We start from the raw sequence: 15,033 nt of genomic DNA on the forward strand, positions 1-15,033 counted from the left end.
TTGGCCTCACACAAATATGTAGCTGGAAAAGGAGGAGTATTTTAACAGCCTTTTCAGATAATTGTGGTTATTCTTCTTTGATGCCACACCAAATCTTCCTCAAGGTTTGTTGTACTATGGAATCAGGAAATACATCAATAAACTTGGCATACTAAGTTATGTGAAAATCCTTGGGTCTCTCTTGCATTTTGAATAAAATTTTTAACACTCATGCTTTTATCGCATCATACCTAGGTTATTTGGAAAATGTGGGTTCACTCAGTTATGCAGATCTTCGAAATGTCAACATGTTTCATACTGCAATGAGAAAAAAAATCACTGGTGTGTGATCACCACTGAGCTTCACAGCTCATTGCCCAGCTCAGTGGTAGGGAACACACGTTTTCTAAAATTCTAATTTCTGCTTGTACACTTGAATTTTATCATTGGATACAAAAATGGTCAGTTGTTTTCTTTGAAGTGACAGGCATATTTCATTCAGGTTCTAGAAAATATCTGTCAAATAACCAAGTCCAAATAGTCAATGTTTGCCTGACCATCCTTCTTTCAGGTAAATGTGGTGTTCTTTGAAAAAAGTGGCTGGTTCAGTATACAACTCAAACAATTGCAAAATCCTCATACTTTGATACACAACAGGAGTGCTTCATATATACTTTCCTGTTTTATGATGCAGGATATTAAAAAGACATGCACTCAAGGGTTGACGTTTAATAAAATGAATGCTTTTTAGTACTTCGATTCTTTTTTTTTTTTTTTTTAAAGATTTTATTTTTTTCTTTTTCTCCCCAAAGCCCCCCGGTACATAGTTGTGCATTCTTCGTTGTGGGTCCTTCTAGTTGTGGCACGTGGGACGCCGCCTCAGCGTGGTCTGATGAGCAGTGCCATGTCCGCACCCAGGATTCGAACCAACGAAACACTGGGCCACCTGCAGCGGAGCGCGCGAACTTAACCACTCGGCCACGGGGCCAGCCCCAGTACTTTGATTCTTAAACGAAACTGGCTTTACCCGTCTTTACCGAGATTATATGGGGTGAAAATACAATGACAACCCACACAGTTTGGTGGCGCTGCCCTGATTGCTCAGGAGGCGGTGGTATTAACCACTGCTGTTTTCACACATCTCTGCAAAGATCAACATGGTGAAAAAGGCTTATTATGTCTTAGTATTAACATGCAAATTGTTTTGATCCTGTGGGCCCACAGACATGCAAGAACCACATATTGAGAACCACTGCAGTAGGAGACTGTCCTTATTTGTAGGAAATGTTCTTTATTTTTGCAACATTTCTCTAAGTTAGAAGTTGTTTAAAAAATAAGATTTATATTTTATCTCTGCTTTAACTCTATCCATTTTACACTAATGTTATATTTAAATTCCATTATCCTGGGGCTGGCCCCATGGAATGGCAGTTAAGTTCACACATTCCACTTTGGCAGCCTGGGGTTCGCAGGTTCAGATCCTGGGTGCGGACTTACACACCACTTGTCAAGCCATGCTGTGGCAGGCATCCCACAAATAAAGTAGAGGAATATGGGCACAGATCTTAGCTCAGGGCCAGTCTTCCTCAGTAAAAAAGAGGAGGATTGGTGGCAGATGTTAGCTCAGGGCTAATCTTCCTCAAAAAAAAAAATAAAATAAAATAAAATAAATTCCATTATTCTTTCACAGTGAAATTCTGTATTAAAATTGGAATTTCAGGAAAAATGGCCTTTGTTTATTCCGTGGCTTTGAGTAATCCTTGGAACAGGGCATGAAACCCTGGTACTAACTGTGCTCAAGTTTGAGTAAAATAGTTATATATTACATATTTTTTGTACAATATTAATTTTGGCTACACTGCTTACATTTATCTCTTTTAATATTCACAACAAAATTCTAAGGTAGATGGTAGTATCGGCTTCTTCTTACAGAGTATGAACATGAGACTTCGCTGGTTTAACTAATTTTCCCAAATCTGCATAAATTGAGAGTGGAAAAATGGTCTATGATTCCAGACGTTAAACTCTTAAAAAGTAAACTCCAATGCCTTTTGGAACAATATTAGACGCTTATATTGGAATGATTTAAAAGATACATGTAAAGTTTATGAACTAGCTCATAGCAATGTGAACATCAGGAGAAAGTTAAAAAGAAAAGAAAAGACAGCAAACAGTATCATGTGGACTTCTCTATGTCTTTCTTCAATACTCTTTCCTCTTTGTTGTTGGTGGCTGGGTTCTCCATGATTTCCAGATGCAGGACACTGTGAATGGCAGTTTTAGGGATCTTACTGTCCATTAGAGAATGTGATGTTGGAAATGGAAGTCCTTTTCCCGACACTCAGGGAAGCCCTGTGCATTTACCTATTCGAGAGCAGATCATAACATCGAAAACATAATTCACATGTCTCTAAATATAGTAATAGGCCTTCAATTCAGACTTACTGAATTTTATTTACCATGAGCCTTGATTTCCAAGTTACTTTAAAACTACACAGTCACATTTGTGTCGCTACTGACACTTTTAGAAAATAGAATAAAAATCTTTAGCTGGAACTTTTATTGTTTTTTTTATTTTTATTTATTTATCATCCCAACAGAGCAGTAGAGTGAATATATATATATTTATTATACATATAAAATTATGTATACATATGTATGCATATATAACATGAAGACAAATATATGTATATTTTATATTTATCCTTGTGAGATATATACATGTATTTGTTTTCTTATAAATAAATAATTTTAAGTCTTAACGTTATTGAAGTAACTAAAACGTTAATTTATGGAAGAATCAACAGAGATGGATTTGTGGATTTTCTTGATGCCAAGAAAGATGGTTTTTCTTTAGGTCCCTGTCTCCTCCTAAGGATTTATGTTCCTGGTCAAGTCATTTTATTATTTCTGCTGCTGATTCTTCCAGCCAAACCCATAGAAATGAAGAAATAAGTCTTTTGATTTCAAATTTTATGATTTAGGCTGTTCAGCATATTAGATAACACCTGAAAATTACCTGGTGAAAACAGTTTCCTCCAATTTAGCATTTATTGGAAGTGTGTGACATGCCAACCTCCCAGATGATTTCACAGGCCTCATACAGACACAGATATCAGGTGGCAATTTTCACCTGATACGCCTCTTTGGGCTTCAGTGTTGGGGTAATCAGAGTTTCTTACCACAGTGTCAACCAATTAGATGGTTGACACTGTGGTAAGAACCGCCGTGGGTTATCTAAATGAGCAGGAAAATGAAGGCAGCTGAGCATGGGGTGCCATATAAAATCACTTAAGCCACTTGCCACTTACTACTTCCTATTTCCTGAGAAGTCCTGTGCTGGGAGTCAGCCCAGATGAAGGTCTCTGTGGCTTTAGAGGTCTTGATTCTCCTTGCTGCCTTTATTTGGCCTTGCGCTGAGGACATCTATGGTAAATGACCAGTTGTAGAGAAGGCTGCCTTGGAGGGGTTACTCAGAAGGGTCACTTTCCAGGCAGGCACTCTCCTGGGGCCAAATATTTTGACCACGTATTTTCGGGTCCAGTAGACTTGAGTCCATATACTGAGGACACATTTTCTCTTTCTGCCTGAATGTCTGAGATTTTCTTTCTCCTTTGTTGTGGTCTTCTCTCTCCCTGGATCCTTCTCTGCAGAGGTTCCTTGGGAACAGCCCTCGACTCTGTTTTCAGTTTGCCATTTCAAACCCACTGCAAATTACCAGTAGCACTTGCCTGTATTGTAAGTTACTTGGTTCTATCTTAACTGACCTTCCTCTTTCCAGACTCTCCATATTTCCCCTTGATGATGCTCTTTTGTTCTTTTTAAAATGCTGTCTGATCTTCACTGATGTCAAATTCACCAATGGTTCTGCAAAGCCAATAGGATAAAGCAAAGTCAATGTCTGGGTCATCTATTAGATGATTCCAGTATATCTTGTCTATTTTACCTGGAATATTCTCCATGTTTTGTGTTATCTGAATGCTTCCCAGCTTCAAGTTCTGACTAAGTGTCAATGTCAACTACTCTAAGGCAGCATTTCAATATTATTTATGTTCTTTGTGTTTTTTTTTGTTAAAGATTTTTATTTTTTCCTTTTTCTCCCCAAAGCCCCCCAGTACATAGTTGTGTATTCTTCGTTGTGGGTCCTTCTAGTTGTGGCATGTGGGACGCTGCCTCAGCGTGGTTTGATGAGCAGTGCCATGTCCGCGCCCAGGATTCGAACTAACGAAACACTGGGCCGCCTGCAGCGGAGCGCGCGAACTTAACCACTCGGCCACGGGGCCAGCCCCCTTTGTGTTTTTTTTTAAAGTCACTTAGATGTATCTATTTCCTTCTGCTTGAGGTGGAGTCTTTTTTGGAATTGATACTTGAATTTCCTATTTATCCATTTGGCCTGTAAACCCTTTGAGCAAGAACTATATATAGTTTCTGTTCTTTCCAACTTACCTAAAATGAATCTTTCAGAATGCCTAGAATAGCGCAGCTTGCGCGTTGGTTAGTTATGTTAGCTATGGACATTTGAATAATCTCAGTTCAGCACATGTGGAGAAAGGTCAGTGACCTGGGAGTCAGGGGAGGATTCTGGCTTCTGGGATGGGGTGAGTAGGGTGTTCAGGCTGGGCTATGGTACACGATGCTCGGGTGTGAGGAAGATCCTGCTTCAGTTAATGTATGCAGCAGCTATGTGTGTTCCTCAAATGATTTCTCAGCTATTTGAGATATAACCTCAGAATGTCAAACTGAAATTGACTCTAATATTAGTATGAATAAAAGTAGTGAAGGCAGAAGCGTGGACTTCTCATGTGTCTATGTCCACCTATCCTTTTAAACCTGTCTTGAATCCCAACTGTTGGAACCTTTTTGCCTTTAGGAAGGATCTTCCTGATAATCTTGTCTAGGCGCTGTAGAGTAATACTTCAAACACGTGGAGGCATGTGATTCAAGTTACAGTGACTGAGGTAGAACAGGTGTCTCCAGTCCCAAAACAATTGAAAGTGCAAGAACATGGATAGATGTCAAAAAAAAAGTACGCTAAATGAAAGAAATCAGACAAAAAAGAGATCATACTGTATGTAGTTCATTTTTGTAAAATTCTAGAAAATACAAACGAATCTATAGTGACAAAAAGCAGATCAGTAGTTCCTTAGGGAGGGGGTAGGGAGCCTTCAAGTGGCTAGGAGAGAGTGATTATAAAAAGGCGCAAGAAAACATTTTTCCCCCAAATATCTCCCTGCCTGTTCTTTCTTGATGATGATTTATCTGTCAAGACCAAAAACTTCTAGGCTCAAATGGTGTTGGAGTTTTCCTACTCATTAATCACATAAATACCTTTTCATGCTGGGAAGATTCAGCTCCTCCAAAGTGCTGAAGAATATTCTGAATGTCTTCCAAGGCCTACTGGTCCCTAGTACTGGCTTGGGGGCCTTCCTAGTTAAGGTTTCAATTGTGAGCTATTCATTTCATTGTGTGATCTGACTTATTATTACCTCGCACTGATCACGTACGTGAGCACTGGTCAAATAGGAAAGAAGATAACACACAATTAGCCACTCTGACATATGACTGGCTTGCTCAGAATCATGTTAGGCTTATTCATGAGAAGTGTGAGATACTAAAATATTGATGGCAGATGGTCACTTTTAAGGACATTTGTTTCTTCCAACAATCACTTGTTGTCTTTTCCTAAACTGATGAAAGATTCATGTACAGGGAGATAATTTAGTGAGCTCTTGCTGTGGAAAAATTCTCCTCCAGTTCTTAGCATTTCTACAGCTACCATAGAGGGACAGTTTACTAATTAGGTCTGTGAAGTGGATAGGGTCAAGGTCAATCATGTGTATGGTTGGTGCCTAATAATACAAGTAATTTAACTTTTAGGCGATTTACACACTCCAGTTATAATGTTTGGCATATACTGTGTTATCAAGATTGGCATGAATGCTGGAAAACATCAGTGACAAGTTATCTAAATTGTACTAAGAAGGAAATCTTGTCTCCTGATTTTTCTGACCATATACCTGTTCATATATTTCTTCCAGAAGCAGGCTTTAAGTAAGGCTTCAGACCTGGACTCCCTTATCAATTTACTCATCGCCTTATGTTCTTTCTGTAGGAGACAATAGCTAGTTATCATCATCCCTGAGTATTACTGAGCATACTCCTATTGTTGCTTTGCTTTTTTTTTCTTTTTTTGCCTTTAAAGATGTGCTGGAGGGGCACAGGAGGCATTGATCAGACTTCAGCAGCGCCTGAATTACTTATTTGTGGAATGAGGGGATGCCACTTTTATTTACTTTCTAGGTTTTGCTAGGCTCCAAAGAGAACTGACATGCAAGTTCTTTAGTGGTGGCTATATTTAAACACATATAGTAATATGGAGAACTATGAGAGTATAGGAAATTTGTCTTAATTGTCATCCCAACCCAGTGTAACTTAACTTTCCAGTTACTATGCAAAATTACCAGCTTGAATGCATGTTCACTTTAACTAGTTCAGCCCAGTCCACGTATTGGTCTGAGGCTCCAAGCACAGTCAGTCAAATTGCCAGACTTTATGTTTAACTGGACTATGAATTTTCACTTTGAGTATCCTTCACTGACTTATGAGTAAACTGTATTGCAGTTTTTACCAGTTTCTTTTTAACTAATAATTGAGTGTCTACAGAATCTAAACCCTGTCCAGCCAGCTGGGAGAACACTGCCTCCCTAAAGTTTGGATTGCTAGTCAGGTTTTATTCTCTCCTGCCCTCTCCTTTCTTAAGTGGTAAAGTAGAAATTCTGCAATTTCTGCTCATTTAGAAGTCCTGTGTATAGGTAGTACTATCTGCAAGGGTTACAATTGAAATTATATATGTATATGTATATAGACGTATATATACAATTATATGTATATATATGTATCTACATATATTCAAGTGTGTTCTGTGCAGCCAGTGAATATGGAGATGATTAAGAAATGAAATCCATGTTTCAAAGTATTTATTCTAGCTTGGATGACAGGTTGTGTTACGGTTACTTATATCAATGGGAAAATAGGAAGAAAAGATTTAAACCTATTGCTTTTGCTTTTGTAAAACAGGAGGAGGCTGTATCAGATGAGATCTAGAGTCATTCTTTGGGGTGTGATTCTAATGCCTTAATAAGCATAAGACAGATATCAGCTACTTACAAATAGTCTGCTTGGAAAAAGCTTTAAAAAAATGTTTCTCATTTTAACTTTGTATGAATACATACATAAAGTTTGTATTGTGACTTGCTTCTTTCTCACAATTGTTTTTAGATTTACCTGTTTATATATATAGCTATGATTTATTTTATATAGCATATAGAATTTGATTATACAAATATATTACAATTTATTTCTTCGTTCCACTGTTGGTCATTAGACCCGGAATATTTTGTTCATTTACATTGGTTGTTATTGCTGATACACTTGCAATTCTTTGATTGCAACCAACTATTTATTTTCCCTCCCTTTTTCCATCTGCTTTTAATAGATGAAAGATTTACAAAATCATAATTTGTCTCCTTTGGGAGTTAGTGTGGCCAAGACAAATCATGTCAAAAGGACTTGTCAACTCAGGTCCTGTAGACCAGAGGATAAGATATTTTTTTCTCCCTCTCTTTCTCTTTCTTTTCTTACTTTTTAAAAATAAATAAAATAAATATTCTTAAGACTTTTTAAAAATTTATTTTATTTTTTAATTTTTTTTGGAGGAAGATTGGCCCTGAGCTAACATCTGCCACTAATCCTCCTCCTTTTGCCAAGGAAGACTGGCCCTGAGCTAACATCCACGCCCATCTTCCTCTACTTTACATGTGGGATGCCTACCACAGCGTGGTTTGCCAAGCGGTGCCATGTCTGCAGTTGGGATCCGAACCAGCAAACCCTGGGCCACCGAAGTGGAACGTGGGAACTTAACCGCTCTGCCACCAGGCTGGCCCCTTATTAAGACTTTTTACAGTCAAAAGTCAGTTTTCACTTCCATTCTGTATGGAAATTCTTGCTTTGGTTTATTTATTTCACAGCTATATGATATTCTATAGTATGTCTATTCCATAATTTATTTATCCACTTTTCTCTTGGTGGACATTTGGCTTGTTCTGAATTCTTTTCATCTTTCAAATAATTCTGCAATATACTCTTCTGCACATCTGTTTATTACTTACATTTTGTTCTTTTGTTTGTTTTTGGCTTTTTGTCTCTTTTTCCCTCTTTTTTGCCTTCTAGATTGTTTGAAATCTGTTTACTTTTGTCCTTCATTCTAGTTTGTCCTTCTCCAATTTGGAAGTATTACGATGTAATTTAAGGTTGCCTTTCTTTTCTGTCACTTATATGCATCTCTAAATATGAAAGCTAATAAATCTTTGTTTTCTTTCTCAACAATAGAAGGACCTATGAAACTGAACTCTGATCACCCCTTCAGAAACTCTGGGTTAATGTTTATCCAGCACACTAAGTCAAAATCTAGCACATTTTCACTTCTTCAAAAGGAAAGATGAAGCCATTAGAAATAGTGATTATTATTGACTTACTGAAGATTTCAATGTAGCAGATAAGAATGGCTTTTGCATAAAAAAGTTTCATAGAAATTTCATCCCAGTCAGTGGATTTTCTCTCTTTAAGCTGTGTCCTCTCATGGCTGTAATTGCTTCTGGTTCTGGCTGCTCTAGATGTGGATTCTTCTATACAGCCTCACTCTCTCCTTCTCCCTCTCTGGAAAGTATTCCTGGGAGCGCATCACTCATATTCTGATGCATTGCAATTTACTTCTGCCCCTTATGTGTGGTCCTCGATATATCACCCACTTTGGAATCTAATTTCTTTAAGAGGAGGCGGGAGGCTATAAGATTATGGTTTTTCTTACTCTTATGGGTTGATTTTCTTCCCTTTGAAATAACTGAAATCTAGTTATTTGGAGATATAATTATGTAAATATTTTGGAAAAGAGTGGTAATATGAAAACTCTTTGTACATTATTCTTTAAGCTGTGATTACCTTTTATTTATTACAAAGGGTGGAGCTGAATGCTCTTCGAGCTCTTCTTTAAGACACTCATCTGATGCTTTCTCATGTGATTCTTTCTGCAGTGCAGATAAGTTGTTCTCTGGACTGGGTGATGGTCTCGGTTAGCCCATGTGCACACAGCAGCAATCGCTATATATTTGCTGATGAATTATATCTGGGATCAGGCTGCCCTGTGACTCAGATACAAACATTTGTGTATGATTTTATATATCCTGTTCATGACTGTGGCATCAGGACAAAGGTGAGCATAGTGATTATTTGTAAAAACAACATAAATAGTTTTTTATACTTTTATGCCTGGTGCCAAAATTATTCTTTTTTTTAAAGAACAAATTTTGCTTCTAGTTATAGTAATTTATGGGTAGATGACAACACAGTTCCTTGTGTATCATTCACTGAATGTTGGGCCATCTGTGTGCACTGAACCTTAGTGCACAGATTTCCAGACTGATTAACAGGAACTGATTTTAAGTTGTCTTTAGGCTGCTATTGTATTTCACTAAAGCTTAGCAGACAGTTTTAAGTTTCATTCAATGCTCCTGATGTGGAAGGTCACCAGTCCTGGGAAGGTATTTCATATTCAACATCAGATCATTGGAATCTACCCATGTTCTACGAGGATGTGTGTCAACATGGGAAGTGGATTTTCATTGGAATAAAATTTCTGTTGGTTATTTTGCTAGGCGCAAATCTTAAACTATTGTTACCCTAGAATATTGTCTTTTCATAGATTTGCAAATTGAAACAGTTTATATTCAAACTATTTTCAAATATTCAAATATTTCAAATATTCAATATTATTTTGGGCCAATGACTAATTTTAATACTCACCTATGAATAATTTGGTCTTTATTTTAGAAATGAGGGCTCTGAAGCTTTGGAAGTTGTATTAATAATTTGCCTTGGGATGCACAGCTGTTTGGTGATGGGTTAGATGCCAAACCAGGATGGTTACGCTCCAAAAGTTACACTTTAAACCACTCTGTTATTTAACCACCAAGTCATCCTTCTCAAAAGAGCTGTTGAAAGCTTTTTCATTAATGGATAATGAAGATGGCTCTAAGTGGCAGTTTAGGTTTGCTCCTATGTACTATGCAGATTTTTCCTAGGCACTTTAAATCCACCCTTATAGATAACACTCCTCTTTGGTGGGTTGTCAGAACTTCGTCTGTACCTAACAAGTGACAGTAGCAATTTCTGTGATCTTCAATGTTTTCTACTTCCTGTTCAAATGTGTGCATACTTCCTCTATTACTAAAAATACCTTATACTTAAACTTTGTGCTCTCCTAGGTTGTTTCAGAGGATACTCTCCTTTTTCAAACTGAGATGTACTTTAAACCTAGGAATATACATTGTGACTGTCAGAAAATCCCTTTGGAGTGTTATGCCTCGAGGTGAGTCCAATAGACCAGACCCCTTTTGAATGCATTAGGTTCACCTTTACTTATGAGATACTTCTGCAGGTGCATAGATTTGAGAGATTATGACTCACCCATAAGCGTTATTCTGAACAAACACGAAATTGCATTTGCAAAAACATTTTAATAAACACCCTCATTTTTTATTCTTTAAAGGTAATATTCATTTTAGAATCAAACCATATACAATCTGGTGTAATTAGGTTATTTTACAGTAAATGACCTAGAAAGCAGAGTCATTTAATACTCCAAGTTACCTTAGTAGGTGTATGAATCAAGCATGATATGATCTTACAATGCTTCCTCCTTCGTAATACTATTTTCTGATATATTTTATGGTTCAGTTCCATGTTAGGAGAGTAAATGGCTAAAAAATGAAGAGAAAACCAATCTTTCATTTTATTACTAACTCATGGAGATATATGAAAGGAAGGGCTTATTAGTCTAATCATTAAATGCACTTTGCAATTTTGTGGAACTGAGACATTGAATCCCAAAGATCCCCCACACCAAACTTTGAGACCAAGTGGAATGGCATCTTGATACACTTTTACCACGTCACTGAAATATTTACATTGAATGTTATAAATCTGAGTGATGAATCTTGGAAACCACTGAAAGCCATAGAAAAATTCTATACTTGTTTAACATGTGGAAAGAGTTGACATCAAAAAAATTTAGAGCTCAGAGTTAATGTGCAATATCTTTTAGCATGATCAGAGTACTTTTTTTGGGGGGGGATTGGTATGTTTTTATCATAGTAAATGTACATAAGATAAAATTTACCATTTTAACTATCTTTTTATTGAGATAACATTGATTTATAATATTATATAAATTTCAGGTGTACATCATTATATTTTAATTTCTGTGTAGATTACATCATGTTCACCACCCAAAGATTACTTACCATCTGTTACCATACACATGTGCCCAGTCACCTCTTTTGCCCTCCCCCCTCCCCACTTCCCCTCTGATAATCACCAGTCTAATCTCTGTATCTATGTGTTTGTTTGTTGTTTTTATCTTCTATTTGTGAGTGAGATCATATAGTATTTGACTTTCTCCTTCTGACTTATTTCACTTAGCATAATACCCTCAAGGTCCATCCCTGTTGTCACAAATAGCAAGATTTCATCTTTTTTTATGGTTGAGTAGTATTCCATTGTGTATATATACCATATCTTCTTTATCAATTTGTCCCTTGATGAGCCCTTAGGTTGTTTCCAAGTCTTGGCTATTGTAAATAATGCCACAATGAAGATAGGGGTGCATATATCTTTACGCATTCATGTTTTCATGTTCTTTGGATAAATACCCAGTAGTGGAATAGTTTGACTTTATGGTAGCTCTGTTCTTAATTTTTTGAGGAATCTCCATACTGTTTTCCCTAGTGGCTGCACCAGTTTGTATTCTCGCCGGCAGTGTATGAGAGTTCCCTTTTCTCCACATCCTGTCTAAAACTTGTTGTTTCTTGTCTTGTTAATTATAGCCATTCTGACAGGCATGAGTTTTGACTTGCATTTCCTTAATAATTAGTGATGTTAAACATCTTTGCACGTGCCTGTTGGCCATCTGTATATCTTCTTTGGAAAAATATCTGTTCAGATCTTTTGCCTATTTTTTAATTGAGTTGTTAGTTTTTTTGTTGTTGAGATGTATGAGTTCTTTATATATTTTGGATATTAACCCCTTATCCAGTATATGGTTGGCAAATATCTTCTCCCAATTGTTAGGTTGTCTTTTTGTCTTGTTGATGGTTTCCTTCGCTGTGCAGAAGCTTTTTAGTTTGATGTAGTCCCACTGGTTTATTTTTTCTATTGTTTCCCTTCCCAGTCAGACATGATATTTGAAATATGCTGCTAAGACCTATGTTGAAGAGCGTACTGCCTATGTTTTCCTCTAGAATTTTTATGGTTTCAGGTGTTACATTCAAGTCTTTAACCCATTGTGAGTTAATTTTTGTGTGCATGGTGTAAGATAATGGTCTACTTTCATTCTTTTGCATGTGGTGTCCAGTTTTCCTAACACCATTTATTGAAGAGACTGTCTCCATTGTATGCTCTTGGCTCCCTTGTTGAAAATTAGCTGTCCATATATATGTGGGTTTATTTCTGGGCTTTTGACCATTTTAACCATTTTTAAGTGTGTAGTTCAGTGGCATCAAGTACATTCACATCGCTGAATACTCTTTATCCTCCATTTACTTATTTTCATAGGGCCAAACCAAGGCTGAGGGATTTAATGATACTCTGGGAAGTAGCTGACCCTAAATAGAAACCAGCACTTGATTCTCACACACACACATTTTCATCCCTATATCTTAGCCAATGCTTAGAGTAATGTAAAAAGCTCTGACCTAATGCCCTGGAGCATTGTCTCTGCAAAGGCTACCAGACTAATAGTAATGACTAAGGCATTTCCATTTTGATAGTAGTTTTTATATTGTTTGCAGCTTATCTTCCTTAGACAAAAATGAAGACTAGGCCAACAAAGGTATATGATCAGGTTTTTGGTGCATGAATTCTACCGTGTGTACACACACACACCCCTCCCTTGCCACCACTACACTGGGTCAGATTAAGCTTTTGACAGTTTTTACTTACTGTTCTCAGGATCCACTTGTCTAAGTTTGTTTTACTGGGCACTTTGGTGCTCTGCCAATGCAGGCATTATAAATCATCTATTATGCAGAATGTACAGGCATTATACCACACTAAATCACCATACTGAAATGATCCTGGCATTAAACAGTGGTAAAAATAACTTGGCCCCAAATTTAGACTCAGAAGGACCTGGTACCTAGTATGCCAACCTTACCTGCTTTCTGTTTTCCTTTTCTTTAGGAAATCAATATGGCTTATACCAGTTTCTATAGACAATGAAATAAAATTGGATCCTAGTCCCTTTATTGCTGACTTCGAGACAACGCCAGAAGAGTTAGGATTATTAAATTGTAGTCAAACTGAGTCCCTCCTATGGAGAAATGGAAACTTGGAATTGGTATCATCAATTTTGTTGGAAAAATAATGTATTTTTATACAAAAAAATAGTTGGTATAAATCTTTCCTTAGGCATCTAATCCCTAAAAAAAAAAAAAAAACCTTAATTCAGTAAAGATCCTGATTCAGTGAAAGTATATTTTTAGGTACTTTTATTCATTAGGGGTATGGCATACTAATTTAATGTTAACTGTTAGGTAATTCATATTACTCATTTAAGTTTTATTTTCTGTTCTATATAGTATATTCAGGAATATGTCTTCAATAATAGTAGTTTGATCTCTTTACATGACCCTCCAAGAAATATGTTCTAAATCTTTTTCAGTAAGGATGAAAAAGTAGAGATAGGCATGTAAATGTGCCAGAAATTAAAATTTGTGCAGAGTCTAAAATTTAACATACTGACTCTTAAGAAAGACAAAGTCCTTTTATGTGAAGATGCTTTAACATGTGTGGGCTTGCCTATTTAATAACTAAAGTTGGGTCCTAAAAATAATTTAATATATATCACATTTGAGTAATTAATACAGAAGAAATTAGGTTCATATTCTAGAATTTAAGAAGCACTCCTTTAACTGAAATTTGATGTCAGAGTTTCCTTTCTTCCTGGTGAATTCTTCCACACTTGAAATATTTGGCTGATTGAGGCGATCAAGCGTAGAGCCATCCCACCACTAAAGAGCAGTTATTAGATGATCATTTATCACCAGTTACTTGTACCATCTTCTTTTCCCTAAAGAGGGAGTCTGTCCATGTAACACACCTAAAATCACTTCTGGTTTTGGGGAAATTTCTTATATCAATTATGAGAATTGAACTGTGCCATTGGTTACTCAATTGCTTATTGAACGTATTTGGATGCTACATCGTTCTGGAAACAGATTTTTGCCAAAATATTTTTCATTAAGGTTTTAAAAAATTTAAAGTGCTACTATCTTATAATTTTTAATAAAATGCTGCTTATGGTTGGTTACTTAAAGAATTTAAGCATCATCATAATGGACATCTACCTTTGGCAATAAACATACATCTAAGAGGTAACACTTCTCTAAGGCTTAATGAGTGTCAGGCAATACTATCACCATGTTATGACAATTTATTTAATCCTAGTAACCCAAAGAGTTATGTATTACTACTATCTCAATTTTACAGACACGAAAACAAACACAGTTTAAATCATTTGCCTGAGTTGCACAGCTGGTCTCAAAACGTATACTTGAAATTTGCTAGGAGAGTGGATCTTGAGTATTCTTACCACACACAAAAAATAGTAACTGTGAGGTGATGGATATGTTAATTAGCCTGATTGTGGTAACCATTTCATATTGAGTATGTATATCAAAACATCACATTGTACACCGTAAATATACACAATTTTTATTTGTCAATTATACCTCAAAAAAACTGGAAAAAATTTAAAACAGGAAAAACAAAAAAACCATAGAGACCAAAATTGGGTGATCTGGACCTAGATCTGTCTCTGCCATTAGCCACCACGCTCTACTGCCTCAAATTGTTTTAGGCTGCTAAACTTTAGTTCTCTAGAAAGCAATTGCTATTAAAGCAGCTACACAGCCTGCAATAAAACTTAAGAAAGTTTATCTA

The 15,033-nt window shown here is 36.5% G+C and overlaps 1 protein-coding gene across 1 annotated transcript in view; it reads right to left on the reverse strand.

The window, feature by feature from the left end:
- The window catches only part of LOC138916422 (oocyte-secreted protein 3-like), a 51,929-nt gene extending 46,519 nt beyond the window's left edge, over positions 1 to 5,410 (reverse strand). The window contains exons 1-2 of the mRNA XM_070228752.1: positions 5,308 to 5,410; positions 3,291 to 3,846 (exon numbers count right to left, since the gene is read on the reverse strand). Coding sequence (XP_070084853.1) covers positions 3,291 to 3,405 — 115 coding nt within the window. The 5' untranslated portion in view covers positions 3,406 to 3,846; positions 5,308 to 5,410. The remainder of the gene's footprint in view (positions 1 to 3,290; positions 3,847 to 5,307) is intronic.
- Between the last annotated feature and the right edge of the window lie 9,623 nt (positions 5,411 to 15,033).

This window comes from Equus caballus, chromosome 12 (genome assembly GCF_041296265.1).
Source record: "Equus caballus isolate H_3958 breed thoroughbred chromosome 12, TB-T2T, whole genome shotgun sequence".
Classification (NCBI taxonomy): domain Eukaryota; kingdom Metazoa; phylum Chordata; class Mammalia; order Perissodactyla; family Equidae; genus Equus; species Equus caballus.